Below are 27732 nucleotides of genomic sequence, written 5' to 3' on the forward strand. Positions count from 1 at the left end.
GCCACCCTATGGTCATACAACTGTTTCTTCACTAAACTAAAGTGTATAGTCATAAAACTAGCTAGATGTAACACAGTTATGACCTGAGGTTGCATGCACAATTTTGTCATTGCGCCACCTACTGGTTTTGAGATAGAATATGGCATTTTTTTGCCTAAAACTACTGCAACAACACATCTAAAACCATGAGTCATCATGGATTATTCCTTTCATGGCTTTGACTATATTCACTAGTGGATGTCCATTTACTCTCTAGCAACCAATGAGAATACATTATCAACTGTTTTTGCAAGAGCTTTTTCTCTGCATCAGAACATCGTAGAGACATGGGGGTGGTCTCTTTTGACTCATTAACACCAATGTAACATTTTGTGAGCTGAGAATTGCCACTGCAAGCACCACTCACGTTTTCTTCAGTGTTCTGGTTGTCAATGCTCCTCGAGAAGAGAGGGAGAGATTACACTGAATGAAAACACAGCTTTTTTGCTGATAACTGTTATATTATTTAGTCTGAAATCAAGAGATTTTCCTAGGTTCTTTAAACTGCTCATCCGAATTCAACTTTACTTTCTTCTGTGCCCTTTTTGGCTTGACCCCGGCATTGCTGCTTGCAGCTATATTTCAAGTTACATTTATTAGGAATATCTGGTAAAAATATTTCAAATTGCAAACAACTAAATATAAACCTTGTATATTTTATTTTATATCAAACCCATGCAAAACTCGCAACCTAATGTCCAAAGGTATAATGCATAAACTGCTCCAATGCATCCATTATTCCTTCGCTTTAAAGGATAATTAGGGGTTTCCAATAAATGCGCTGCACAGAGGAATAAGGTGGGTCGTGCAAGTCACCTGGCTTGGCATTACACTTAAAATATATAAAAACAAATTGTTGTTCATTAGTTCACGCGTTTATGTGCTTGGACACTGCGCAAGCAGCGCGTTTACAATGCGGATAACGCTTAATGGACGCATTTCTGGAGCCGCGTCTGTCTGTTTACCTTAAATGTAACATAAACATATATATTATAGGATATATAAATATATATTATGATTGTTTTAGGTTTTAGCTTTGATTAGTTTTAATGTGGAAAATGTGTTGACCTTATACAAGCAATAATCAAGTGGAGCATTTTCTTTTGAGTGTTTATAAAGAATATGACATGCAGCTGCCTCAAAATTAGAAAACATTAAAAAAACTTCGATGCAAAGTCGACTTAACATCAATAATAATATTTAGGAAAATCAACAATTATGATTTCGTGATGAATGTGCTCCCGTGGTCTGCGATTTTACTTGATTTGTTTTATTGCAGCTAAAATAGCCGGTAAACTAAACATTTAACGGATTTGAAATGCACAAATGAACTAGTAAGATTCGCTGTGTAGCTGCCTGCCATAGCACCAACTCCTCCACCCAAAATCTTTTTTTAATAGTTTCTTAAGCCTTTAATAATAGTTCGAAGCTGATGTTCCTTTGGAAAAAAAATATAAAAAATCTAACAACCATCAGTGTAATAATGTCTAATTATGTGAATATTTTATTCTTTAAATAAAAAAATGCCTTATATAACACGGAGTGTACTTCAACTTTTTTTTTTTTTACAGATATTTAGTTATATAGACTGCAATCTACACAAGCTTTTATCACAGTGATGGCCCCTAGCGGAGTCAAGTGAGATAAGGTATAGCTAAGAGTGCTCCAGACCAACCTTCCGAACGAACAACTTACAGAAGTGATACGTAACTAAGAACGTTTCGGGAAACACGTATTAACGATAAGGTACAGCTTAAGGTACAACTTAAGAACGACGTAGAGCTAAGAAGGTTTCGGGGAACGCAGCCCAGATGTTTTTTTTTTATTCTGGGCACCAATTAATAAAACTGTGTCTGTCCGCATAGGCATTCTGAATGAATAAAACTATTGAATAACGTTTTTTATTAATAACCATTATTAACATTAGCTTTTCACCATTAAAAGCATTATAATATTCCTTTTTGTTTTGTGTTTTTAAGCATTATTTCAATAGGATTTCATGCTTGAATTCCACAAGCCTGAAAAACAACCATTAATGTTTATAATAGCTTAGAACTTGATTTTTTTACCGTTTTCACGTTAACTGTTAAATGCATCGTATTTGTGGCACTGTGCCATTATGTAAGAAAATACAAAGTACAACATCTTGCTGAGCTCATTATTATCTGGGCTCCACTAGCGTTAGCGCAAACGTAGCAAAATTATTTTAAAACTTTAACCTTCATCTAAGAATATTCGTTATTGGTCAGATATTCGTTTTAAAATTCCAATAACAGTGCTCTGTTATTAAAAAACAAAACATTTTTGACAAACAGGTCAAAAGAAGCCAAATAAATGTAATGAAAACGTAATAAGAAACATTTTTAATTCAAATATTTTAATTGTTATGTACTATTTTTATGTTAATCCCAATTCGTGTCTTTAGTCCTATTAAGACTAATTGTTTTTCACGGAACGCAAGTTATTTTCAACATTTACAGGGGGGTTTGGGAATCGAGAATCTGTGTTTTTCTCCGACCACGGCCGAATGACATAACCTGTTTTTTTGAGTCGTGTGGTCATTTAATAGCCGTCCGAATCCACGTCTCTGACTTTTTTAGTGCAAAAGTTATTATGCACATCATTTTAGATAGCTGCAACTCATTGCATCAGTCTTTCTTTGTATGCATTTTAAATATTGAGTGCATTTTAAACATCTTAACTGAAATGATAAGAAGTATATAGAAACAAAGTTTCATCATCGACCACTACAATGCCAGCTGATATAAATAAAGAAAATCACGAAAACGTTTAAATGTCTATCGAGTTTATAAATCGAAACACCTAAACACCGATAACTCGAAAAAAACTATTATATATGAAGAGTTTCATTGCAAAACGAGATAAATCCATTTTTAACATTTTTGTCAAAACATGTTTATTATTATGTTATCATGTTATTATTTTGTATTATGGTGCTACTTAGCTGTATTTTTTAAGTTATGAAGGTTTAAATCAAAACAAACCAACTGCAGTTCAATTGAAATTAATTGGAATGCACACCCAAAAAACGAGATTTCTGAACAATTAAAAAAACGGTGGTTATCTCGTTTTGCAACGAAACTATTCATATATATTAGCAATATACAACCAAAAACATCCAAAAAGGGCTATAGCCTATTTGTTACATGCTTTTAAAATTTGTATTCACATAACATGCCATCATAACATTATTTCTTTTTTATTTAACTTACAACTGCTGAATATGAAAGTGACGGATATAAAAGTGTGACGGCAGGCACGTAAAAGTGTGGCAGGTAGCGAGGCAGGCACGTAAAAATGTGGAAGATAGCGAGGCAGGCACGTAAAAGTGTTGAAGATAGCGAGGCAGGCACGTAAAAGTGTGGAAGATAGCGAGGCAGGCACGTAAAAGTGTGGAAGATAGCGAGGCAGGCACGTAAAAGTGTGGCAGGTAGCGAGGCAGGCACATACAAGTGTGAAAGGTAGCGAGGCAGGCACGTAAAATGGTGAGAGTTAGCAAGGCAGGCAGATAAAAGTGTGAGGGGTACACCGGCAGGCGCGTAAAAGTGTGGCAGGTAGCGAGGCAGGCACGGAAAATGGTGACGGGTAGTAAGGCAGGTGACGGGTACACCATCAGGCACGTAAAAGTGTGACAGGTAGCGAGGCTGGTGTGATGGGTCGACTGGCAGGCGCATAAGAGTGTGGCGGGTAGCGAGGCAGGTGTGACGGGTAGCGAGGCAGGTATGTCGGGTCGACTGGCAGGCACATAAGAGTGTTACGGGTAGCGAGGCAGGTGTGGTGGGTAGTGAGGCAGCTGCCCCTGCCACGCAAAGATTTTACCCCTTGTGGGAGAGATCCCTTACATAACACATTACTGTAGTCAAGGACGGATTGCAGTTATTTAAAATTCACACACACACACACACACACACACACACACACACACACACACACACACACACACACACACACACACACACACACACACACACACACACACGTTTCCATATTATATTCTGTTGCTTACCCCAGTCCCTAACTCAAATGTAAAAAAAACCTGTTGGCAGTCTTCAATCTATGACAAACTACCATTACCAGTATGTTTTTTTAGCTTTTCCGTTTATGGGACTCTCCCACGGTGACAGCATAATAAACAAGTCATATTACACTATTCTAGTCCCCGTAAACCACCCCCGTAAACCAGATAGACCAACCCAACACACACACACCCCTTTTATTTTATACGTTTCACTGATATGAAGGTAACTCGTTTTATTAAAACACTTGTAACCGAACAGTTGAACTATATTGAACACAACATTATTACACTGCAACTTCTAATCTCTCTGAAGGAAAGTTAACTCAATATTATTAAACTGCTACTTAAATAAAACCCCAAACTGAAATTAAGTTACAAAAATTCAAATAAAAGTTAAATATGAGGCTAATGAAGGAAAGTCTTGTTATCCTCAAAATAATGTAACTGGTTTTCTAAAAAGAAGTCTTGTTATCCTCAAACTATATGTCTAAAAAACAAAAAGGTCTTGTTATACTCAAACTAATGTAACTGGTTTAAAAAAAAAAAAAATTAGGCGAATCCAAATGTAGGTGACTGTAGAATGCCGAACTCCATCTTCTCCCTGAAGACATTGAATGAAGTGTGTAATGGCAGACGCAAAGTCACATCACAGGTATTAGCCTCTGGGAAAATTCTCACACCATGGTCTCCTTGGTGTAAAAACTGAATTGTGGGTTTTTCCGGGAACCCTAACAAAGGTATTTTGTTGGACCCTGAAGCAAAAATTAGTATTTGCTCCAATGTCACTTCCCTTGTGTTCTCTAAAAGACAAAAATTGGTTATTAATAATAATTTGATTGCATCACTGTCAAAAAACTGAAGTCAGCTAAAATAATAATTCAATAGAATGTACATGTCTATACAGTACTGTTGTTATCATTTTCTTATAGAAACTTTTAAAGTATTAGGAACATGGAAAATATCATAATTACTGTCGGCAAAGCTATCCGTTTAGCTTAATGTGTAAATTCACTTCTATATACAGGTAGCAGTTGTAACAGATAAACCGATAACCTGCAATTCATTCTGGGAGTCATGGATGAGTTTAATATTATGCTGATACCCATCATGGAGCTTTCTTTTGATGATTGTCACCATTGTTTTACGCACTTATTCTTGTTGTCAGAGATTGATTCAGTAGTTGAATTTTTCAATGCCACAAGATATGCACACATTATTGACACAACACAAACAAGAGCTATTATTTAGGTAAATCCACAATGATAAAATCATCTGATCTTATTAGAATTATGGGGGTGGTTTCCCGGACAGGGATTAGCTTAAACCAAGACAGGCCTTAGTTTAATTAGGAAATATAACTAGTTTTAACAAACATGCCTTACTAAAAACATTACTTGTGTGCATTTTGAAGCAAAACAAAGGGCAATGATGTATTTAAAGTTATTTTCAGTTTGGACAGCTTACTGTACATTTATTTTAGTCAGGGACTAGTCTAATCCCTGTACAAGAAACCGCCTCATGTAGTTTAAATTGCTTTAATAACAACAAAAGTGATCTTTAATGCAATGCATTGACAAATACATTTTTTAACAGTAGCTGGGACAGGTGTAAGTGGCAATTTTTTAAAATGCAATTTTGAGTGCACACATCGATACGAAAAGTGCCTGCCTGAAATTAAATATGAGGCACTAATCGTACAGTATTACAAATAGTAATGTATTATATAAAATATTTGTATATATACCTCCAACTTCAACCAGCCAGTCCCTCCAAAATATTATGGTTTGGTTCTCCATCCTTCTCTTGTTACTTCCAGAAGGGCTGTAAATTACTTTGAAAAGGTTGAGAACATCTTCTGCTTTAAGAGGCTTTGACCCACCAACGAAAATGTCTTTCATGACATCAGGGTTTTGCTCAATGGCCTCTGCTACACCAAGACTTTTCAAGCCTTCTACTAATCTAAAATAACAGAAAGGTAAAAAGTTTGTCTCTGCATGATTATGTTTTTTAACAGAGGTAAAGTTCGGCAATGACAGGTCTATGATCATGTTAACAACTGTTTTAAGATAATAATATATGAAGACAACGCCTAATAATAATATAGTTTTTGACTCTTGAAAGTTTAAATGGAGAACAGCAGTGCAATTATGCAGAGTTAGCTTTAAAAAGAAAAGTATCTTGTTCATACATGATTCAACATATGATCCGGGAGCCAAGCAATCATTTGGAAACTCTGCATAAAAGTCAGGAGTTTTAGCTTGTTAAATAAATAATTTAATTAATTTAACTATTGAAGATTGGTTACAAGATGTTAATGAAGTGGTGTTGTTCAGGATTTGTCCAATGTATGTTTTTTTTTTTTTTTTTGCTTATTTACATGATTTCCCTGAAATCATTTATTGCACCTCTACATAAAATGTTTTGTAAGCGATACAAAAGTGAACTGATATGACAGGTAATTAAACATATTATAACACTTACTGTTCCACTGGTTCTCTGACACGGCCCTCCACATATGCTTTTGCAGCCTCTTCAACAAGAACACGTTGATCTTCTAATGTCCTCAAGTATCCTGAGCATCCAAGTAAAGACAAAATTTCAGCTGCTTCGGTTACAGCATCCTGAGCATCATGTAGTGTTGTTGCATCTTTGATCTAAAAAATAAAAGATGAAAGTCAAACACACATTTTAAAATAACAATTTTTTAAAATTTGGCATTGCCAATATCAATTAAAAGAACAGTATGTAAGAAATGTATATTAATTAATAATAAAATGACCCTGATATGTCACTAGACATTAAGAAATAATTTTCATTTTAAATACTTATATCACATTACAACAGTGGTATGGCCAGGATATTGTCATTTCAAAAGTGGAGTTGCAGCCCTCAACTGATGTTTATGTTGTCATGTTGTGTGTTGGCCACCAGTTGTGTGATTGCAGTACCAGCTTTAGCCACAAGTTTTGTTATTGCAATACCAGTTTTGGCCAAAATCTGTTTCTTTAAATAACACTTTTTTATTAAACTTAAATCTGCAGTATCACCTTTATCAGGTTCATTATCATTTTTCTTGATCATTTTGATTTGATTATTATATTACACAACCTACATATTCCTGCCAAATACAATTATCCAACAAACGGTACAAACTTGTTAACCAAGTAACGTTGATAGTGCATTTCACATTAATGGGACTTTGACATACCCAACCTATTCTCATTGTATGAATTTGAACAGTACTGGCATATGAATTACAGTTCAGACAAACATGTAAGTGTAAAATATTATAATGCTTTGTCTGAAACTTACTTTTTGCAGCTTTTGCCGCAGATCCACATCCTCTACTTCAGTGACATCAACTGGAGGTCTGGGTTGATGTGAAATGAGGGCATATAATCGTTCAGAAAAGAACCCTGGGGAGATGCCAGCATGGATAATGGCTACCGCCAACATTTGGCCAATTATTTTATATTCACCTGCCTGCACAGCTGAAAAATAAATAAACAAAACGTGACTTTTTACAATATTTTTAAAAAAAGTGCAGCACATGTTTGTTTTTTTCAAAAGATGTTCCATACCACGGGACACCAAAGCCAAATGTTTAATGTTCTCTTCACCACAGAAATAGTGGCTATTTTTAATATCCAAGATGAGAAGGCGTAGAAACTCCCTAGTTGGCCCGCCTTCATCTACTGCACCTTCTCCAGTGTTGTCTGCATCGACAAAGACAACAGAATGCTCTCATAGCACTTGGAAGTATGCAATCACGCATAACATTAATATTGTTCGATAATGGAGCTGGTCCAGTGTCCAGTCGCCTGCCAATGTTCTCTAAAATAATCTCCAAATTTGACCTGAGAAAAAATAGACAATATTTTACGTAATAAAATACAATCATATATATAATATATAACCCAAATATATAATGTTAAACCAGTAATGAAGGCTTACATCAATGGCCCAACACCCAAACACAATTTACAGTACTGCATAATCAAATTTTATTGCAGACTTTAAGTGGTTCTTGTATAAGACCTTTTGCGTGTTTGCAAACAGAGATGACTTTTTTGTGGGTGGAGCCCAACTAGTGGCAGAAAGTGACAGCTCCACAATAGGGGTGTGAAGTGTTTTAGCGTTAAAATGTGATTTTTATGGATCTGGTGTTCTGTAGAAGTCTGTTTCCCCTATATTTCTCTTAAGTGTAATGTTTCTTATAACGTTTTCACCAAGTTACGTTTATTTTTTAAATAAATTAAAAGTTTAAATGGCTTGGCTACTAATATGTGTACATGTATGTAATGTATATGTATTGTTCTTTATTGGTAAATCAATTATTTTTACAGTATGAATCACTGAAGTACTTATCAGAGCAATACTATCATGTATTATGTATAATATCATTTATTAAATATTTCATAATTTTCCTGTTTTCAATTTCTTCCTTATATTTATAGCCTACGTGTTTGATCTAAAACTATTATGTTTACATACAAATTAATTTGTATAGGCCTGTTTATATATTTATAAGTAAACACCATAATTAAGAACAAACTGGAAGAAGACATAGGCTAAGATATTAGGTAAAAAGATGTAATAGAAAACAAAAAATATGAAAACTTTAATAAATGGTAATATTACTGATATTATGAACTTTCTTTAATTCAAATCTTTAATCTTTCTAAATAAATTAACGTGATAAAACGCTATAAGAGACACATAGAGGGAACAGACTTCAACAGAACACCGGATATCTTTTCTAATTATTTTCTATTAAATCTATTAAAAGATTTTCAGATTATTTCATCACTCCAGTCTGTCCGGTTGAGGGCTTTTATTGCAAACATAAACACCTACGTATCTTCAAATGGTGTCTTCGACGACGGTATACTATTAAAATACAGGTCATCTATTTTGGCATTTCTATTCTGACACTCAACAGCACAACAAAACATTTTCTAGTGAGTTAAATTGTTCGTTTCACTCGTGTCTCATTCATTTCCACTGTTTTTCTGCCACCACATTGTGCGCGTGACGTAACTGTGTCATGAATTCGGTCTTATTGGCCGCTTTGTCTTTGTTTCACCATGTGTTGTGTTGTGTTTATGTTTTGACAGCTCCACACGTGCGCGCCTTCCACCTGGTGACCTCATTATCTCCGACTCTTCTCACCGGCGTCCCACACCTGATCCATATTAATTGCCCATCCGGTTTGATTTAAATTCCCCTCGTTTCCTCTGTTCCTTGCAAGTTCGTCTTTGTATGTTCGTGCCCGCTAGCCTGGCTAGTTCTAGTCCTGTCGTGTCGATTAACTGTGTGTAGTTTTGTCTGGATTATTTACCGTGCTCTCTGCTGCCTTATCCCTTCAGATTCCTCGCCCCGCTGTCAGTCTCTCTCGAGTGGTGTGTTCCCCGCCTAGCCTCATTTACACTCTGTCTGCGGATTCTCTCAGCGCCGACTACATCTAGCGCTGTCCAGCTGCAGTGCGCTCTGCGCATAATCCTGCATAAGACTCGGACGCCTGCTGTGCGCTGTCCAGCACTTTTCTCTGCTGAAGACTCAGTCCGCCTCTCTCTCTCTCTCCTGCTGTGCTCCGCCTGGTACTCTCTCTGCCCTGTGTCGGGTTGTTTCGTGTGTGGACGGAAGGTGGATGTCCTACAGCCCTGCTGGGTTTCCCACCGCGAGTGCTTGCCTGTTCCTGACGTCACAGAGTGTTTACCTTTCACATTTACATTTTACATGAAGACATAGAGTGTTATCTCCTATACATATCTGACATTGTGTTTCTCATTAAAACCTCTGCATTGGGATTCCTGACTTTTGCGGTTCCTGACAGGACGAACTTGCCAAGATGGATCCCGCGGAGGTTGATGCTCTCCGGTCAGCACTCGCCCAGCAGGGTTCATGGTTAGGACAACACTCGGCTCGCCTCACCACCACTTCTCAAGAGGTTGAGGGTTTATCAACCCGTCTGAATGACCTTTCCTCTCGGCTTGACCAGGTCAGTCATGATGCCACCCAGCCCAGTCAGCCGTTGCAGACGGAACCTCACGTCACAGCTCCCCCTCCATATAACGGCGATCCCGCCTCCTGCCGGGCTTTCCTCTCACAATGCTCTCTGGTTTTTGCCCTCCAGCCCCGCCGCTATGCCTCTGAACGCACCCGGGTTGCGTATGTAATCACCCTTCTGGTTGGCAAGGCGCGCGAGTGGGCTACGGCCGTGTGGGATGCCAGCGACCCTTGCTGTCGGTCTTTTGATGAGTTTAGGGAAGAGATGGAGAAGCTCTTCGACCGATCGGTGAGCGGGGACGCCGCTGCAGCTCGCTTGGCACATCTTGTCCAGGGCAGACTCACAGTTACTGATTATGCAATTGAGTTTAAGACCTTAGCGGCTGCCTGCCACTGGAATGAAGCGGCTCTCCGAGCCCAGTTTGTAGAGGGGTTGTCCGACGATCTTCAGGACGAGATCGCTCTTCATGACCTTCCTCCGTCACTTGATGCCATCATTGATCTCGCTCTCCGGATCGAGGCTCGGAGACTGCTTCGTAATCAGCGACGCTCCATTCATCAGCGAGTGTTTACGGAGGAGACCACCACTTCCCCTTCTTCACCTTTGCCATCAGCCGAGCCTGAACCCATGCAGCTGGGGCGTTTGCGCCTGTCACAGAGAGAGAGAGAGAGGCGTATACAGAAGGCCCTGTGCTTGTATTGCGGGAAGCCCGGGCATTTTGCAAGGGTCTGCCCGTTAAAAGCCGCTGCCCATCAGTGAGTACGGGAGTCCTGGTGGGCACTTCTTCAAAACTCTCCCCTGTTTCCAGTACCCAACTCCCCGTCATTTTGTCCTTCGCTGGGCGTGATCATCCGTCCACTGCCCTTCTCGATTCTGGTGCGGAGGGCAACTTCATTGATGAAGCGCTGGCGCGCGCCTGGGGTGTTCCGGTTGTTCCTCTCCAATCTCCTTTGGATGTCTGGTCCCTCAAGGGGCAGCAGATGGCGCGGATTACACATTGCACTTCTCCTGTGAGTCTCTCTGTGTCTGGTAATCATCGTGAGGAGATTGTGTTGCACGTCCTTCATGCGTCTCTATCCCCTATTATTTTAGGGCATGGATGGTTAGCGCAACACAATCCTCACGTTGATTGGCAGCATAGTATTATCTTGTCTTGGTCCCAGTCTTGTCATGTGTCATGTCTTGGTTCTGCTGTTTCTGGTTCTTTCTCTTCCTCAGGTTCCGGCGGTCGATTTGACCGGGGTCCCGGCGGAGTATGCGGATATCGCTCAGGTGTTTAGTAAAGCCCGGGCCACCTCCCTGCCTCCTCACCGGCCATATGATTGCGCTATTGATCTCCTCCCCGGCACTTCTCCGCCTAAGGGTAGACTTTATTCGTTATCGGGTCCTGAGAGAGAGGCTATGGACCAGTATATTAATGATGCCCTGCGTGCCGGTCTCATTCGTCCCTCCACCTCGCCCGCAGGGGCGGGGTTTTTCTTTGTTGGCAAGAAGGACGGCTCCCTGCACCCTTGTATTGATTATAGGGGCTTAAATGACATTACGGTTAAGAATAGGTACCCCCTTCCCTTAATGTCTACTGCGTTTGAGCTCCTGCAGGGGGCGCGTTTCTTTACTAAGCTAGATTTACGCAACGCCTATCATCTGGTGCGAATAAGAGAGGGAGATGAATGGAAGACAGCCTTTAACACCCCTACCGGACACTTTGAGTACTGCGTTCTGCCGTTCGGCCTTTGTAACGCCCCCTCTGTCTTCCAGACTCTGGTCAATGATGTGCTGAGAGACATGGTTAACAAGTTTGTCTTTGTGTACATAGATGATATTCTCATCTTTTCTCCCTCTATGCAGGAACACACTCAGCATGTTCGCCGAGTCTTACGCCGGCTGTTAGAAAGTAAGTTGTATGTCAAGGCGGAGAAGTGCGAATTCCATCGTAAGTCAGTTTCGTTCCTGGGTTTTGTTGTTGCCCCCGGTGAGATCCGTCCCGACCCTGCCAAGATCAAAGCGGTGGCCGAATGGCCAGTCCCCGACTCCCGTAAGGATTTATTAAGATTTCTGGGTTTCGCCAATTTTTACCGGCGATTTATCAGAAATTATGGTCAGATTGCTCAACCTCTTACTGCTCTCACTTCCACTAAGGAGAGGTTTGTCTGGAATTCCAGTGCTCAGGAGGCCTTTGATATTTTAAAGTCCCGGTTTATCTCTGCTCCTGTTCTCTCTATTCCAGATCCGGCTGCTCAATTTATTGTGGAGGTGGATGCTTCGGATGTCGGGGTAGGCGCCGTTTTGTCTCAGCGGTCTGCTAAGGATGGCAAGGTGCACCCCTGTGCCTTTTTCTCCCATCGGTTAAACCCAGCAGAGCGAAATTATGACATAGGCAATCGGGAGCTGCTGGCGGTCAAACTGGCTTTGGGTGAGTGGCGTCACTGGTTAGAGGGGACCTCGGAGCCCTTCCTGGTCTGGACGGATCATAAGAACCTCGAATACATCCGTTCAGCCAGGAGGTTATCTTCTCGTCAGGCTCGTTGGGCGCTCTTCTTTGACAGATTTAACTTCACCCTCTCGTACCGGCCCGGTTCCAAGAATACTAAGCCCGATGCTCTCTCTCGTTTGTTCGAAAGCCCCGGTTCCGCTGGGGACGAAACCATCCTCCCGGAGGGGCGGGTGGTGGGTTCCTTGCGCTGGGGAATAGAACAACGGGTGAGACGGGCCGGCCGGGAGGGGGAAGTGCCAGAAGGGTGCCCAGCGGGTCGATTGTGGGTTCCGAATGCGCTTCGCTCCGAGGTCATCCGGTGGGGTCACGAGTCCAGGTTTGTTTGCCATCCGGGGGTTCGGAGAACGTTGGCTACCGTGCGTCAGCGTTTTTGGTGGCCCTCTATGGGCCCCGATGTCAGACAGTTTGTGTTAGCCTGTCAGGTTTGTGCCCGTAATAAGGCCTCTCATCAAGCCCCTATTGGTCTGCTTAAACCACTACCCATTCCCTCTCGTCCTTGGTCACATATCGCCATCGATTTTGTAACCAATTTGCCTAGTTCTAAGGGAAACACTGTAGTTTTGACCATTGTCGACCGCTTCTCCAAGGCGGCTCACTTTGTCCCTTTGCCCAAATTGCCCACTGCCAAGGAAACTGCCCAGGTTATGATCGAACACGTCTTTCGCTTACATGGTCTGCCCACAGACGTTGTTTCAGATAGGGGTCCTCAGTTTATTTCTCGTTTCTGGCAAGAATTTTGTAGACAAATAGGCTCCACAGCTAGCTTGTCTTCAGGGTATCATCCTCAGACCAACGGGCAATGTGAACGGGCTAACCAAGATTTAGGTAGAGCTCTCCGCTGTCTGACATCGCAATATCCGAGCTCCTGGTGCCAACAGTTACCCTGGGTTGAATACGCCCATAATTCTCTCCCTGTTTCTTCCCTTAACATGTCCCCTTTTGAGGCGTCCATGGGGTTTCAGCCCCCTTTATTCCCAGCACAGGAACCCGATGCGGTGGTTCCGTCTGCGCTGGCTTTTGTCCGTCGTTGCAAACGCACCTGGAGGAAAGCTAGATTTACATTACGTCAGATTTCCAGACGAACCAAAGCCGCGGCCGACTGTCACCGTAGAACTGCGCCCCGTTTTATCTGTGGGCAGAAAGTATGGCTTTCGTCCAAGGATTTACCTCTCCGTGAGCCTTCTCGCAAGTTGGCTCCACGATTCCTTGGGCCATACAGCATTGTTAAGGTCATTAATCCCGTGACGGTCAGGCTCAGATTGCCCCCAGCTCTCGGTCGGGTTCATCCAGTTTTTCATGTGTCTAAGCTGAAGCCTGTGTATTTTTCCCACCTTAACCCTGTTCCCTCTGCCCCCACCCCTCCCACCCCTCAGCTTATAGATGGTGCCCCTGTGTATTCGGTTAGGTCGTTACTGGATATGCGTCGCCGGGGTAGGGGATTTCAATATCTCGTTGACTGGGAAGGATATGGTCCGGAGGAGAGGTGTTGGGTACCTGCCCGGGACATCCTGGACCCTGGGCTGATAGAGGATCTCCGCCGGCGACGGGGTGAGCCTCCTCATGGACCGCCCAGTGGCGGTCGTGGGGGGGGAGTCCTGTCATGAATTCGGTCTTATTGGCCGCTTTGTCTTTGTTTCACCATGTGTTGTGTTGTGTTTATGTTTTGACAGCTCCACACGTGCGCGCCTTCCACCTGGTGACCTCATTATCTCTGACTCTTCTCACCGGCGTCCCACACCTGATCCATATTAATTGCCCATCCGGTTTGATTTAAATTCCCCTCGTTTCCTCTGTTCCTTGCAAGTTCGTCTTTGTATGTTCGTGCCCGCTAGCCTGGCTAGTTCTAGTCCTGTCGTGTCGATTAACTGTGTGTAGTTTTGTCTGGATTATTTACCGTGCTCTCTGCTGCCTTATCCCTTCAGATTCCTCGCCCCGCTGTCAGTCTCTCTCGAGTGGTGTGTTCCCCGCCTAGCCTCATTTACACTCTGTCTGCGGATTCTCTCAGCGCCGACTACATCTAGCGCTGTCCAGCTGCAGTGCGCTCTGCGCATAATCCTGCATAAGACTCGGACGCCTGCTGTGCGCTGTCCAGCACTTTTCTCTGCTGAAGACTCAGTCCGCCTCTCTCTCTCTCTCCTGCTGTGCCCCGCCTGGTACTCTCTCTGCCCTGTGTCGGGTTGTTTCGTGTGTGGACGGAAGGTGGATGTCCTACAGCCCTGCTGGGTTTCCCACCGCGAGTGCTTGCCTGTTCCTGACGTCACAGAGTGTTTACCTTTCACATTTACATTTTACATGAAGACATAGAGTGTTATCTCCTATACATATCTGACATTGTGTTTCTCATTAAAACCTCTGCATTGGGATTCCTGACTTTTGTGGTTCCTGACAAACTGTGCCATCGACTCGCAAAAGGTCTATAGTAGATACCTAAAAAAAATTTGAACTAGTTGTCAAAATATTTTTTTTTTCGAAAATGTCTCCTAAATTGAACAATTTCCTAACCCTTGTGCCTTCTAACGTCTCATAATTAGTCCTCATTTATGTCCAAGAGACTCAATAATAATCTTTTACATTAAATCCTTTAATCTTTCATATTTAAAAGCATTTTGTGCTGCTGCACATTCATGTACTTTGTGATAAGCAAACCCGCGTTGTCCTCCCGTTTATAGGCGCCTGTGCGCTCTTTAAATAACATAAAACACATTTCGCCATTGACTTTAGACTTTAGACCAGGTTTTTGTTGGTTAATGGCGTAGTCTACTTTTGTTGCCTCAAAATACCAAAGCGCCAACAATGCGCCTGAACACACCTCATTTTCAGACCAGAACGCCCATGGGCGCAAAAGGGGGTGCAAATGCATTTGCTATTTAAACAACGCGGCGCTAAACGTGAAAATTAGGGTGGAAACTAGCGAAAGACACTTGCATCGAGCTCAATTGCGCCGGGTGTAAGATAGAGCCCTAAATGAAACAGTCAACATCTAAACCTAAGTAAAGAAAATAATTCTACAAGTTAGATGTAAATGCAATTTTAGGTTTCAAACACAGATGGTGATAGAGAGGCTAAAGTTACAGATTGCCGCTTTTAACTCTACTTCAAATTACTTTTTAACTCTCTGTAAGATTGGGACAATATTTCTCTCTAAATTAAGTATGACTGGCAAGAATTAGGTAATATGAGTTAATTTAATGGTTTAATAATGTTAGACCGTTTCCCTGGAGTAACACATACAAAAATAAGTTATCAATGAAATAAACAAATTCAGCAAATGCATTTAATAAGCTGATAATATTGTCATGATTTCGGTCTTATTGGCTGCTTTGTCTTTGTTTCTCTGTGTTGTGTTTTTGTTTTGACAGCTCCACACGTGCGCGTCCTCCACCTGGTGATCTCATTACCTCTGACTTCTCTCACCGGCGTCCCGCACCTGATTCTTATTATTGTCCAATCCGGTTTGATTTAAATTCCCCTCGTTTCCTTTGTTCTTTGCAAGTTCGTCTTTGTATGTACCTGCCGCTGGCTTGTCTAGTTCCAGTCCTGTCGTGTCTCAGTTTCCTGTGATATTTTATTATTCTCCGTGCTCTCTGCTGCCTTTGCCCCGTCAGGTTTCCCTGCCCTGCTGTCTGTCTCTCCCGATTGGTGTGACTTCTGTCAGGTCTTTACGAACTCTCAGTCAGTGGATTCTCCAAGCAACATTTCACACCTTGCGCTGTCCAGCCGCAGTGCGCACTAGCGCGTAATTCTGCTGAAGACGCTGACAGCCGCAGTGCGCTCTAGCGCGTAATTCTGCTCTTCGCTCTGACTGCCGCAGGGCGCTGTCCAGCGCGCTTACTGCTGAAGACACTGACCGTTTCTCTCTCTCTCTGTGCCCCGCCAGGAATCTCTCTGTTTGCCCGCCAGGATTACATCTCTGTGTGTACTGCTCAGTGGAAGTCCTACAGCCCGGCTGGGTTTCCCACATTGTGACCATCCAGAGGAGATCGCTGTGGTCTGCATCGCTAGTGTTATCTCTTCATCTATCCATTACATACACGGACACTGAGAGTTATCTATTTATATTTTACTGATTCACCAAGTGTTTTCCCTTTTATATTCCTACCTGATGACATTGAGTGTGCTCTTTTATACATTTTGAATTAAAGACCCTCTGCGCTGGGATTCCTGTATTGTGTGTGATTCCTAGCAGGACGAACTTGCCAGTATGAATCCCGCGGAGGTTGAGGACTTTTCTGTCCGTATGTCGGACCTTTCCTCAAGTTTGGACCTGCTCAGTCTGGAAGCCACCCAACCCAGTCAGTCGTCGCAGACAGAGCTGCAGTCCTCGCCGACGGAGCCTCATGCTACAGCCCCACCTCCATATGATGGTAATCCCACCTCTTGCCGGGCATTTTTGTCACAATGTTCCTTGGTTTTTGCCCTCCAGCCCCGCCGCTATTCCTCTGAGCGCACCCGGGTGGCGTTTGTGATTGCCCTTCTGGTTGGCAAGGCGCGTGAGTGGGCTACGGCCGTGTGGGATGCTCGCGATCCTTGCTGTCGGTCGTTTGGTGATTTTCGCAAGGAGATGGAGAGGCTCTTTGACCGTTCAGTGCGCGGGGACGCCGCTGCGGCTCGGCTGGCTCTTCTGGTTCAGGGAGGCCTTACAGTCACCGATTACGCTATTAAGTTTAAGACCTTAGCGGCTGCCTGCCACTGGAATGAAGCGGCTCTTCGAGCGCAGTTTGCGAAGGGGTTGTCTGATGATCTCCATGATGAAGTCGCTGTTCACGATCTTCCCCCCACGCTGGATGCCATTATTGATCTGGCTCTCCGGATTGAAGCCCGGAGAATGCTCCGCAACCAGCGACGATCTCTTCGCCAGCGAACTCCTATAGACGAGGCCACCACTTCCCCTTCTTCTTCACTCCCTGTCAGGTCGGAGCCCATGCAGCTGGGGCGCATGCGCCTGTCACAGAGAGAGAGAGATAGACGCCTACAGAATTCTCTGTGTTTGTATTGCGGGAGGCCCGGACATCTTGCGAAGACTTGCCCGTTAAAGAACCGTCGCCCTTCTATGAGCCCAGGAGTTCTGGTGGGCGCCACCACTTCTAAACTCTCCCCTGTCTCCAGTACCCAACTCCCCGTCATGTTGTCCTTTGCTGGGCGTGATCATCCGTCCACTGCCCTTCTCGACTCTGGAGCGGAGGGCAACTTTATAGATGAAGCTCTGGTTCGCGCCTGGGGTGTTCCGGTTGTCCCTCTCCAATCCCCTTTGGATGTCTGGTCCCTTAAGGGGCAGCAGATGGCACGCATTACACATTGCACCTCTCCTGTGAGTCTCTCTGTGTCTGGCAATCATCGTGAAGAGATTGTGTTGCATATTCTTCATGCTTCTCTGTCTCCCATTATTTTAGGGCATGGTTGGTTATCGCAACACAATCCTCACGTTGATTGGCAGCATAGTGTTATTTTGTCTTGGTCCCAGTCTTGTCATGTGTCTTGTCTTGGTTCTGCTGTTTCTGGTTCTGTTCTTTCTCTTCCTCAGGTTCCGGCGGTCGATTTGACCGGAGTCCCGGCGGAGTATGCGGATATCGCTCAGGTGTTTAGTAAAGCCCGGGCCACCTCCCTGCCTTCTCACCGGCCATATTATTGGGCTATTGATCTCCTCCCCGGCACTTCTCCGCCTAAGGGTAGACTTTATTCCTTATCGGGTCCTGAGAGAGAGGCTATGGACCAGTATATTAATGATGCCCTGCGTGCCGGTCTCATCCGTCCCTCCACCTCGCCTGCAGGGGCGGGGTTTTTCTTTGTTGGCAAGAAAGACGGCTCCCTGCGCCCTTGTATCGATTATAGGGGTTTGAATGACATTACTGTTAAGAATAGGTACCCCCTTCCTTTAATGTCTACTGCGTTTGAGCTCCTGCAGGGGGCGCAGTTCTTTACCAAGCTAGATTTACGCAACGCCTATCATCTGGTCCGTATAAGAGAGGGAGATGAATGGAAGACAGCCTTTAACACCCCTACCGGACACTTTGAGTACTGCGTTCTGCCGTTTGGCCTTTGTAACGCCCCCTCTGTCTTCCAAACTCTGGTCAATGATGTGCTGAGAGACATGATTAACAAATTTGTCTTTGTGTACATAGATGATATCCTCATCTTTTCCCCCTCCATGCAGGAACACACTCAGCATGTCCGCCGAGTTTTACGCCGGTTGTTAGAAAATAAGCTGTATGTCAAGGCGGAGAAGTGCGAATTCCATCGTAAGTCGGTTTCGTTCCTGGGTTTTGTTGTTGCCCCCGGTGAGATCCGTCCTGACCCAGCCAAGATTAAAGCGGTGGCCGAGTGGCCAGTCCCCGACTCCCGTAAGGAATTATTAAGATTTCTGGGTTTCGCCAATTTTTACCGGCGATTTATCAGAAATTATGGTCAGATTGCTCAACCTCTTACTGCTCTCACTTCCACTAAGGAGAGGTTTGTTTGGAATTCCAGCGCTCAGGAGGCCTTTGATAATTTAAAGTCCCGGTTTATCTCTGCTCCTGTTCTCTCTATTCCAGATCCGGCTGCTCAATTTATTGTGGAGGTGGATGCATCGGATGTCGGGGTAGGCGCCGTTTTGTCTCAGCGGTCTGCTAAGGATGGCAAGGTGCATCCCTGTGCCTTTTTCTCCCATCGGTTAAACCCAGCAGAGCGAAATTATGACATAGGCAATCGGGAGCTGCTGGCGGTCAGACTGGCTTTGGGTGAGTGGCGTCACTGGTTAGAGGGGACCTCGGAGCCCTTCCTGGTCTGGACGGATCATAAGAATCTCGAATACATCCGTTCAGCCAGGAGGTTATCTTCTCGTCAGGCTCGTTGGGCGCTCTTCTTTGACAGATTTAACTTCACCCTCTCGTACCGGCCCGGTTCCAAGAATACTAAGCCCGATGCTCTCTCTCGTTTGTTCGAAAGCCCCGGTTCCGCTGGGGACGAAACCATCCTCCCGGAGGGGCGGGTGGTGGGTGCCCTGCGCTGGGGAATAGAACAACGGGTGAGACGGGCCGGCCGGGAGGAGGAAGTGCCAGAAGGGTGCCCAGCGGGTCGATTGTGGGTTCCGAATGCGCTTCGCTCCGAGGTCATCCGGTGGGGTCACGAGTCCAAGTTTGTTTGCCATCCGGGGGTTCGGAGAACGTTGGCTACTGTACGTCAGCGTTTTTGGTGGCCCTCTATGGGTCCCGATGTCAGACAGTTTGTGTTAGCCTGTCAGGTTTGTGCCCGTAATAAGGCCTCTCATCAAGCCCCTATTGGTCTGCTCAAACCATTACCCATTCCCTCTCGTCCTTGGTCACATATCGCTATCGATTTTGTAACCAATTTGCCTAGTTCTAAGGGAAACACTGTAGTTTTGACCATTGTCGACCGCTTCTCCAAGGCGGCTCACTTTGTCCCTTTGCCCAAATTGCCCACTGCCAAGGAAACTGCCCAGGTTATGATCGAGCACGTCTTTCGCTTACATGGTCTGCCCACAGACGTTGTTTCAGATAGGGGTCCTCAGTTTATTTCTCGTTTCTGGCAGGAATTTTGTAGACAAATAGGCTCCACAGCTAGCTTGTCTTCAGGGTATCATCCTCAGACCAACGGGCAATGTGAACGGGCTAACCAAGATTTAGGTAGAGCTCTCCGCTGTCTGACATCGCAATATCCGAGCTCCTGGTGCCAACAGTTACCCTGGGTTGAATACGCCCATAATTCTCTTCCTGTTTCTTCCCTTAACATGTCCCCTTTGAAGCGTCCATGGGGTTTCAGCCCCCTTTATTCCCATCACAGGAACCTGATGCGGTGGTTCCGTCTGCGCTAGCTTTTGTCCGTCGTTGCAAACGCACCTGGAGAAAGGCTAGATTTACATTACGCCAGGTTTCCAGACGAACCAAAGCCGCGGCCGACCGTCACCGTAGAACCGCGCCCCGTTTTATCTGTGGGCAGAAAGTATGGCTTTCGTCCAAGGATTTACCTCTCCGTGAGCCTTCTCGCAAGCTGGCTCCACGATTCCTTGGGCCATACAGCATTGTCAAGGTTATTAATCCCGTGACGGTCAGGCTCAGATTGCCCCCAGCACTCGGTCGGGTTCATCCAGTTTTTCATGTGTCTAAGCTGAAGCCTGTGTATTTTTCCCACCTTAATCCTGTTCCCTCTGCCCCCACCCCTCCCACCCCTCAGCTTATAGATGGTGCCCCTGTGTATTCAGTCAAGTCTTTACTGGATGAGCGTCGCCGGGGTAGGGGATTTCAATACCTCGTTGACTGGGAGGGATATGGTCCGGAGGAGAGGTGTTGGGTACCGGCCCGGGACATCCTGGACCCTGGGCTGATAGAGGATCTCCGCCGGCGACGGGGTGAGTCCCCTCATGGACCGCCTGGTGGCGGTCGTGGGGGGGGAGTCCTGTCATGATTTCGGTCTTATTGGCTGCTTTGTCTTTGTTTCTCTGTGTTGTGTTTTTGTTTTGACAGCTCCACACGTGCGCGTCCTCCACCTGGTGATCTCATTACCTCTGACTTCTCTCACCGGCGTCCCGCACCTGATTATTATTATTGTCCAATCCGGTTTGATTTAAATTCCCCTCGTTTCCTTTGTTCTTTGCAAGTTCGTCTTTGTATGTACCTGCCGCTGGCTTGTCTAGTTCCAGTCCTGTCGTGTCTCAGTTTCCTGTGATATTTTATTATTCTCCGTGCTCTCTGCTGCCTTTGCCCCGTCAGGTTTCCCTGCCCTGCTGTCTGTCTCTCTCGATTGGTGTGACTTCTGTCAGGTCTTTACGAACTCTCAGTCAGTGGATTCTCCAAGCAACATTTCACACCTTGCGCTGTCCAGCCGCAGTGCGCACTAGCGCGTAATTCTGCTGAAGACGCTGACAGCCGCAGTGCGCTCTAGTGCGTAATTCTGCTCTTCGCTCTGACTGCCGCAGGGCGCTGTCCAGCGCGCTTACTGCTGAAGACACTGACCGTTTCTCTCTCTCTCTGTGCCCCGCCAGGAATCTCTCTGTTTGCCCGCCAGGATTACATCTCTGTGTGTACTGCTCAGTGGAAGTCCTACAGCCCGGCTGTGTTTCCCACATTGTGACCATCCAGAGGAGATCGCTGTGGTCTGCATCGCTAGTGTTATCTCTTCATCTATCCATTACATACACGGACACTGAGAGTTATCTATTTATATTTTACTGATTCACCAAGTGTTTTCTCTTTTATATTCCTACCTGATGACATTGAGTGTGCTCTTTTATACATTTTGAATTAAAGACCCTCTGCGCTGGGATTCCTGTATTGTGTGTGATTCCTAGCAAATATTGGACAGCCACACATTTACAGCAATTAAAAGCCTGCTATTTTTACTTCAATGACTAAAAGAAAACAGCTTTTAAAGGTTTTAATAAAAAATAAATATAGTCCATCATCTAAATAGGTATTAGACATAACGCCAGTGCAACTGGCTTTTAAAGGGGATGAGAACTGAGAATCTCATTGGTTTATTGCATGTTACGCCCAAAACACTCCCATTACTTATTAAAAGAATAGGAACAACCCTTTTCGACCTTGCACTCGGGGCGCAAACCATTTTTCCCGTCGTTAAATTTGCAAAAGTGTATTCGGACAAGCCCATTTAGACCGTGCGCTTTAGACCATGCGCTTAGATCGTTAAAATAGGGCCCATAGTTTCCAGACAAACATCAGTGTTTCACCTCTTGGGTTCTACACTTTTTGACTTAGGCTGGGTTCCCCGAAACCTTCTTAGCTCTCTATCCCACTTGACACGGGCCATGACTGTGATAAAAGCATGTCTAGATTGCAGTCTATATAACTAAATATCTGTAAAAAAAAAGTTGAAGTACACTCCCTATTCAATTAGGCATTTTTTTATTTAAAAAATAAAACATTCACATAATTAGACCCCATTACACTGATGACTGTTAGATTTTTAATTGTGTTTTCTGGAACATCAGCTGCAAACTTTTATTACAGGCTTAAGAAACTATTTGTAAAAAAATATTTTGGGTGCAGAGTTGGTGAAACTGGCAGCTATACAGCTAATCTCACTATTTCATTTGTGCATTTCATATCTGTTAAATCTTTAGTTTGCAGGCTATTTTAGCTGCAAATAAACAAATCAAGTAAAAATCGCATGCCATGGGAGCACATTCATCACAATTAATTCATAATTTTTGATTTTCCCAATTATTATTATTGATGTTAATTCGACTTTGCATCAAAGTTTTTTTTGCATGAAAATGAAGACGATTTAATTGACTGGAGATGTTGCACATGTCTATAACTTCTTAACGCTCAGCAAGGAGAATCATTTTAGTTACCAAAGATTCTCAAGGATCACAGATGGAGAACTTCAGAAATCAGTTGAATTTTTTGGGGTCAGAAAGCTTAAAAAAAATAAGGGAAAGTCGCCCACCCGTTATTTGGGAGACAGTTTAAGAAACAAATTCTCTGCTCTTGTTTAAAAACTAACTCCAGCATATTCATTGCTGTACTGGAACTTTAAGCTTTAAACAAAAATAGTTTATTGGAAGCAGGAACCCAAGTTGGCTTTAGTGTTCACAGGGATAAAAAAACCTGTGTTAAATATATCGACAGATATTAATTTATATATAAATATATCGACAGATTTTAATTTTTGAAAACCTACTTTTATATCAGAGGTCCTGGACATCTTATTTAGATAAATATGGCATCATGGATTACATTAAAAACCAACAAATAAAAAGTTCAAAACCAGAGTTTGAATGGCTAGAAATCTTAAAATGGGTTGTGGTTAAATCTTTCATCAAGACGTTAGTTCAAAACAAACATCAAAATCAACAAAAGCACAAGGTTCAGCCAACCCAGTTCCATGACCTGAACCATAGAGAAATTACTTAAAAGGAGAGAGTAACATCTGAAAGGTCAGGATAAATGTGTGTGTGTGTTGATTCATATTTACTTGACTGTCGCACTCCCATCATGGTTGGTGTTTGCTGGAGCATTTGAAGATGTGTCAACATCTAATATCATGTTCTGGGATGAAAACAATAAACACATTTTAGTAATTAAAACTTAAAATAGTTTTAGCATGGTAATGGATATGCCACATTATTTGGTCTTCGCAGATTATTAGATATCGGTTCCTGAGTAATTGCATGGATAAAACAAGTTATTTGAGTGACATTTGTGTGTGTGCTTTCACATTAATAACTGTGAATCCCTAAATCTTGAATCTTAAAATGGAGTCCAGTAAGACAAAGAAAGATAATAAAATTTGCTCTAAGGCAAAGGCAAGTCTGTCAATACTTAATTTTTAATTCTTCATTTAATAACTACCTTGGTATTTTAATACCATAAAAATCATTCTTCTAAATGTATAGGAATCCACAGCCCAGTCTCCTGAAGATACGTATAAATAGCAGGAAGTGTAAAACTTGTGCAATACATACGCCAAATTCCACTTTGGCATGCATATGATACACCAGTCCTTCCCATTCACTTAAACAGTGCATCTTTTTTTGTCGTTTTATTTATTGGTTTCTCAATTTTTTTTATATTTTTTTTTACCATTTTCGCTTGGGTTTAGAACAACTTTTGTTATGTAAAAATGACATCCTAACCCAAACCTCAACTCTAACCCCAACTCCAAGCAACCATGGCTTAAATATGGACAAAAACATGGAGAAACCTGTATATTAAATAACCTCATTAAGCAAATCTAAATATAACCCTAAATCAAGCGAAAATGGTTTAAAAAACAGAAAAAATTTGAGAAACCAATAAATAAAAAGACAAAGAAAGATGCACCATTTAAGTGAATATGAAGGACTGGCGTATCATATGCACGCCAAAGTGGAATTTGGCGTATGTATTGCACGAGTTTTACACTTCGTGCTATTTATACGCTGTCATGACCTGATCTCTCTATTTCTTGTCTTATCCGAGTTTGAGAGATTAGGTTGTGACAGTACGTGTCTGCTCTGAGAGATTGTGTGACATGCCCTTCCGCGGTCCACGTTTCTCTCAGTGTTCGTGAATTGTTTCCCGTTCCCTTATGTCTGATTAAGCTCCAGGTGTCTGTTGTTAGAACTCCCTATTTAATACCCTTCTGTCCTGTCCTCCGGGCGTTGGTATTCTTCTGTGTTCCCTGCAAGTTTCCCTGAATGTTTCCTGTTCCTGATATCCTGTGTAAGTTTATGTAGTTTAGCGTTCTCAGTGTTTATGTAGTTAGTTAGTTCTTGTGTCTGTTTATGGTATGTTTTACCCCCTCGTGGGTGTTTTTGGTTCTGTGTGTTTGTACATATTAAAGTATTCTTTATTTTAGTCTGCGTTTGGGTTTTCCTTGTCTCCTTTGTTTCCCAGTCGTGACATACACATCCTCAGGAGACTGGGTAGGAATCCACGTTGATCTTATAAAACAAACTGACAACATAATAAGATTAAAAACTTACCGTATTTAATGATGTGGATTCATCGTCACTGGACAAGACAATCACAGATCTAAATAACAAGTATGAAGAATGCATTTATACAACAGCAATGGCCATGGCAGATTGTTGTGACATTTACAATACATTACATTACTAGTAACATCAGAAAAATACAGAAAAGTACACTTACTGAGCAGTCTCTCTATATGTTTGATTTGCAGCCATTGTTTGATCTTGTGTTTGGGGCAACTGTAAAGCTTCTGTAGGCTGATGAACTGCATCAGCTGCAACTGGATGGACACTGACTGAAACAGATGAATCTGCTGTACACAGTCCTGTATCCTGTAAATATACAACAAGATTATGACATTTGTAAAGCTGCTTTTAGAAGTAATTTACCAAGCATACTTACCTGAAAAGACAGTTCAATTGCCAAACGCAGATCTTCATCGTCACTTGAACTGGAAGACACATTCTCTTCCGCCTCACTTTTTTCTTCATCTTCTATATTTTTGCTGTATGTATAAAGCAAACAGAGCAATACCTTAATTAGCAAATATTAAACTTTAAACATATCAATAACTGACAGTCACAATACCTCTTGCATGTCCTAACATGTTCAGCCAATGTGGAAAGCATTAACATCTGGTTGCAGGTGAGACACTTCTCTGTAACTGCTGACACCTGAAATCAAAGTAGTAGTGAAATACACATTCTTAACCATTACAATATTATTGTCTCTTTTCAGGTACTTACATGCTCTAGAGGTTGCTGCAGTGGAAGGTCTCGCTGTAACAGAATTATGTATATAGGAGCACGTTTGATGTCACAGTGGTGTCGCAAATAATCCACTGAGTAGCCTTCAGGTGGTATGGGGATCTTTAATAATTCTTTTTTACGATTGCTCCTGGCAAGAAAAAAGCCACCTGCATCATGAAGGTGTGGATATGCTGCATAAAGACTTTCTGATACATGGGAATGGTTTCCCATGTTATCAGGAAATGTAAGGATTTTGCGGCCCAAGCTACATTTGTCAAGAAGTCTTAGATGCTCCATGTTTGGGACAGTGGTTGTGTCTGTTTTAGAACAGCAAATAAAATCATGACTCCAGGGTACCTCTCTTTTTCTTTTGAGGGGTCTCCCCTTATTACCTCCAGGTACCCATTTAGAATCATATGGCCTGAACAACCTTGCAAGTTTGACCTGGACATCATCTTCTTTTGAATAATGAATATTCGAAGAAGATGCTGAGGATGTTGATGGAAGGGAATGCAAATGATGGGGTGTTGAGGCTGAAGAAGGTAAAAAGTTTCCAGCGGGGGAGGGTGAGGAAGAGGCAGACGATGTCCCTGGTAAACCGGGATTCGAGGCTGATAGCCGTGCAGCCAATAAACTTGTAGTCTGTTGCATCTGTCGAAGCAACTCGCGCATTTCTTCATCTGAACTGTTGAGAAACACGTAGAATTTTTTTATTTAGATAATTTTCAAATTCTTATTGCTATTAAAATACAAATTATATTAGCCATTATACATACATTTAATTCAAATATCTGTTTATACAAAAAAGCTTAATCTATCAATTTATTCACTTATTCATGTTAAAGCTAGATATTGCCATCGTGACAAGGTCTTAAAGGAACACACCCACATTTTGGAAATTTAGCTTATTCACTGTATCCCCCACAGTTCGATAAGTCCATACATACGGAGATGAGAAAGGTATGTAGGGACTTATCCAACTCTGGGGGATACAGTGAATAAGCTAAATTCCCAAAATGTGGGCGTGTTCCTTTAAATTTAATTAATGTACAATATCAAAAAATAATAATGTAACAATATAAATAAACAATGTGATTTTTACTCACCCCTCAGTAGACCTGTTGTCTTTGTTATCCATGATCTAGTTGCCGTTTTGCTTTGGTTTAAAATGTATTGGATAAACAGATCTGATATTAAAAAACAAGTTAACAAACAACAAGTTAACAAGCAATAAACAACCACACAAAACGAGTTTATGTCCAACTAGTTAGGTCACTATGCACTTAAAGAAAAATTACAAATCGCTTTCATATCTCAAGATATCGATGCTAATTGTAAGCTAGCTTTGAATAGGTATGTAAATTATTTATTATATTACAATTGACAATATTGAACCCCATATGTAACGTTAATCAATACGACACTTAAAATAACAGTTATTAGATCAGCTAAAAAGTTACAATTACTTGAAAAAAATTGATATTAAGAACCAAGACTTTGATTAGGGTTGTTATTTTAATCGATTTAATTAAAATAAATTTGAATCAAGTAATATGTTATCACAAATATGTTAAGTTTATTGAAAAATGATAACCTAACTAAAATACTATAGATAATTAAGGCAAACTGTATAATATTATACATAATAAGAACGTTGTTACTTACCGGATTCATCTGTATCAGAGAGTATCGTATACCAACGAAAAGCCACAACAGAACTGCCGCGAATTTTTTCCCGATTGACTGTAACAGTATTTCATGCTACGCACTTGTATTAGGGTGTGTTGTCAATACTATTCACATTCCCTTCCCTACTTACTTCGATAACTGCGCCAGCTGGTTGAGATTTGATGACTGTCAGTCTTGGCCTTAGAAAATATAATCTATGACTTATTTCAGGACGTGTTTATAGGTAATTATGCATAACATACCTCAATTATCACTACTGAATTAGTTTTAAAGTGCCCTATGAAGGTATCACATGTGAG

General features: G+C 42.5%; 1 protein-coding gene across 1 annotated transcript; it reads right to left on the reverse strand.

Moving 5' to 3' along the window:
- Positions 1-4474: 4474 nt before the first annotated feature.
- LOC135786238 (uncharacterized) lies at positions 4475-27732 on the reverse strand. The gene is made up of 11 exons (XM_065295891.2): positions 26851-27732; positions 25742-26429; positions 25584-25669; positions 25398-25500; positions 25176-25327; positions 25007-25055; positions 23515-23588; positions 7660-7935; positions 7391-7569; positions 6560-6732; positions 4475-4878 (listed from the first exon to the last, which is right to left on the reverse strand). The coding sequence occupies exons 1-8, from the start codon at positions 26880-26882 to the stop codon at positions 7767-7769; spliced, it is 1353 nt and encodes a 450-aa protein (XP_065151963.1). The 5' UTR covers positions 26883-27732; the 3' UTR covers positions 4475-4878; positions 6560-6732; positions 7391-7569; positions 7660-7766.

This window comes from Paramisgurnus dabryanus, chromosome 4 (genome assembly GCF_030506205.2).
Source record: "Paramisgurnus dabryanus chromosome 4, PD_genome_1.1, whole genome shotgun sequence".
NCBI lineage: Eukaryota > Metazoa > Chordata > Actinopteri > Cypriniformes > Cobitidae > Paramisgurnus > Paramisgurnus dabryanus.

Coding starts and splice junctions, on each gene's coding strand:
- LOC135786238 (XM_065295891.2), bottom strand. CDS start 26,882: ATGGATAACAAAGACAACAGGTCTACTGAGGG. Junction 25,501..25,583: donor CATGTTAGGACATGCAAGAG/GTATTGTGACTG, acceptor TTATACATACAG/CAAAAATATAGAAGATGAAG. Junction 25,056..25,175: donor ACATATAGAGAGACTGCTCA/GTAAGTGTACTT, acceptor CTTGTTATTTAG/ATCTGTGATTGTCTTGTCCA.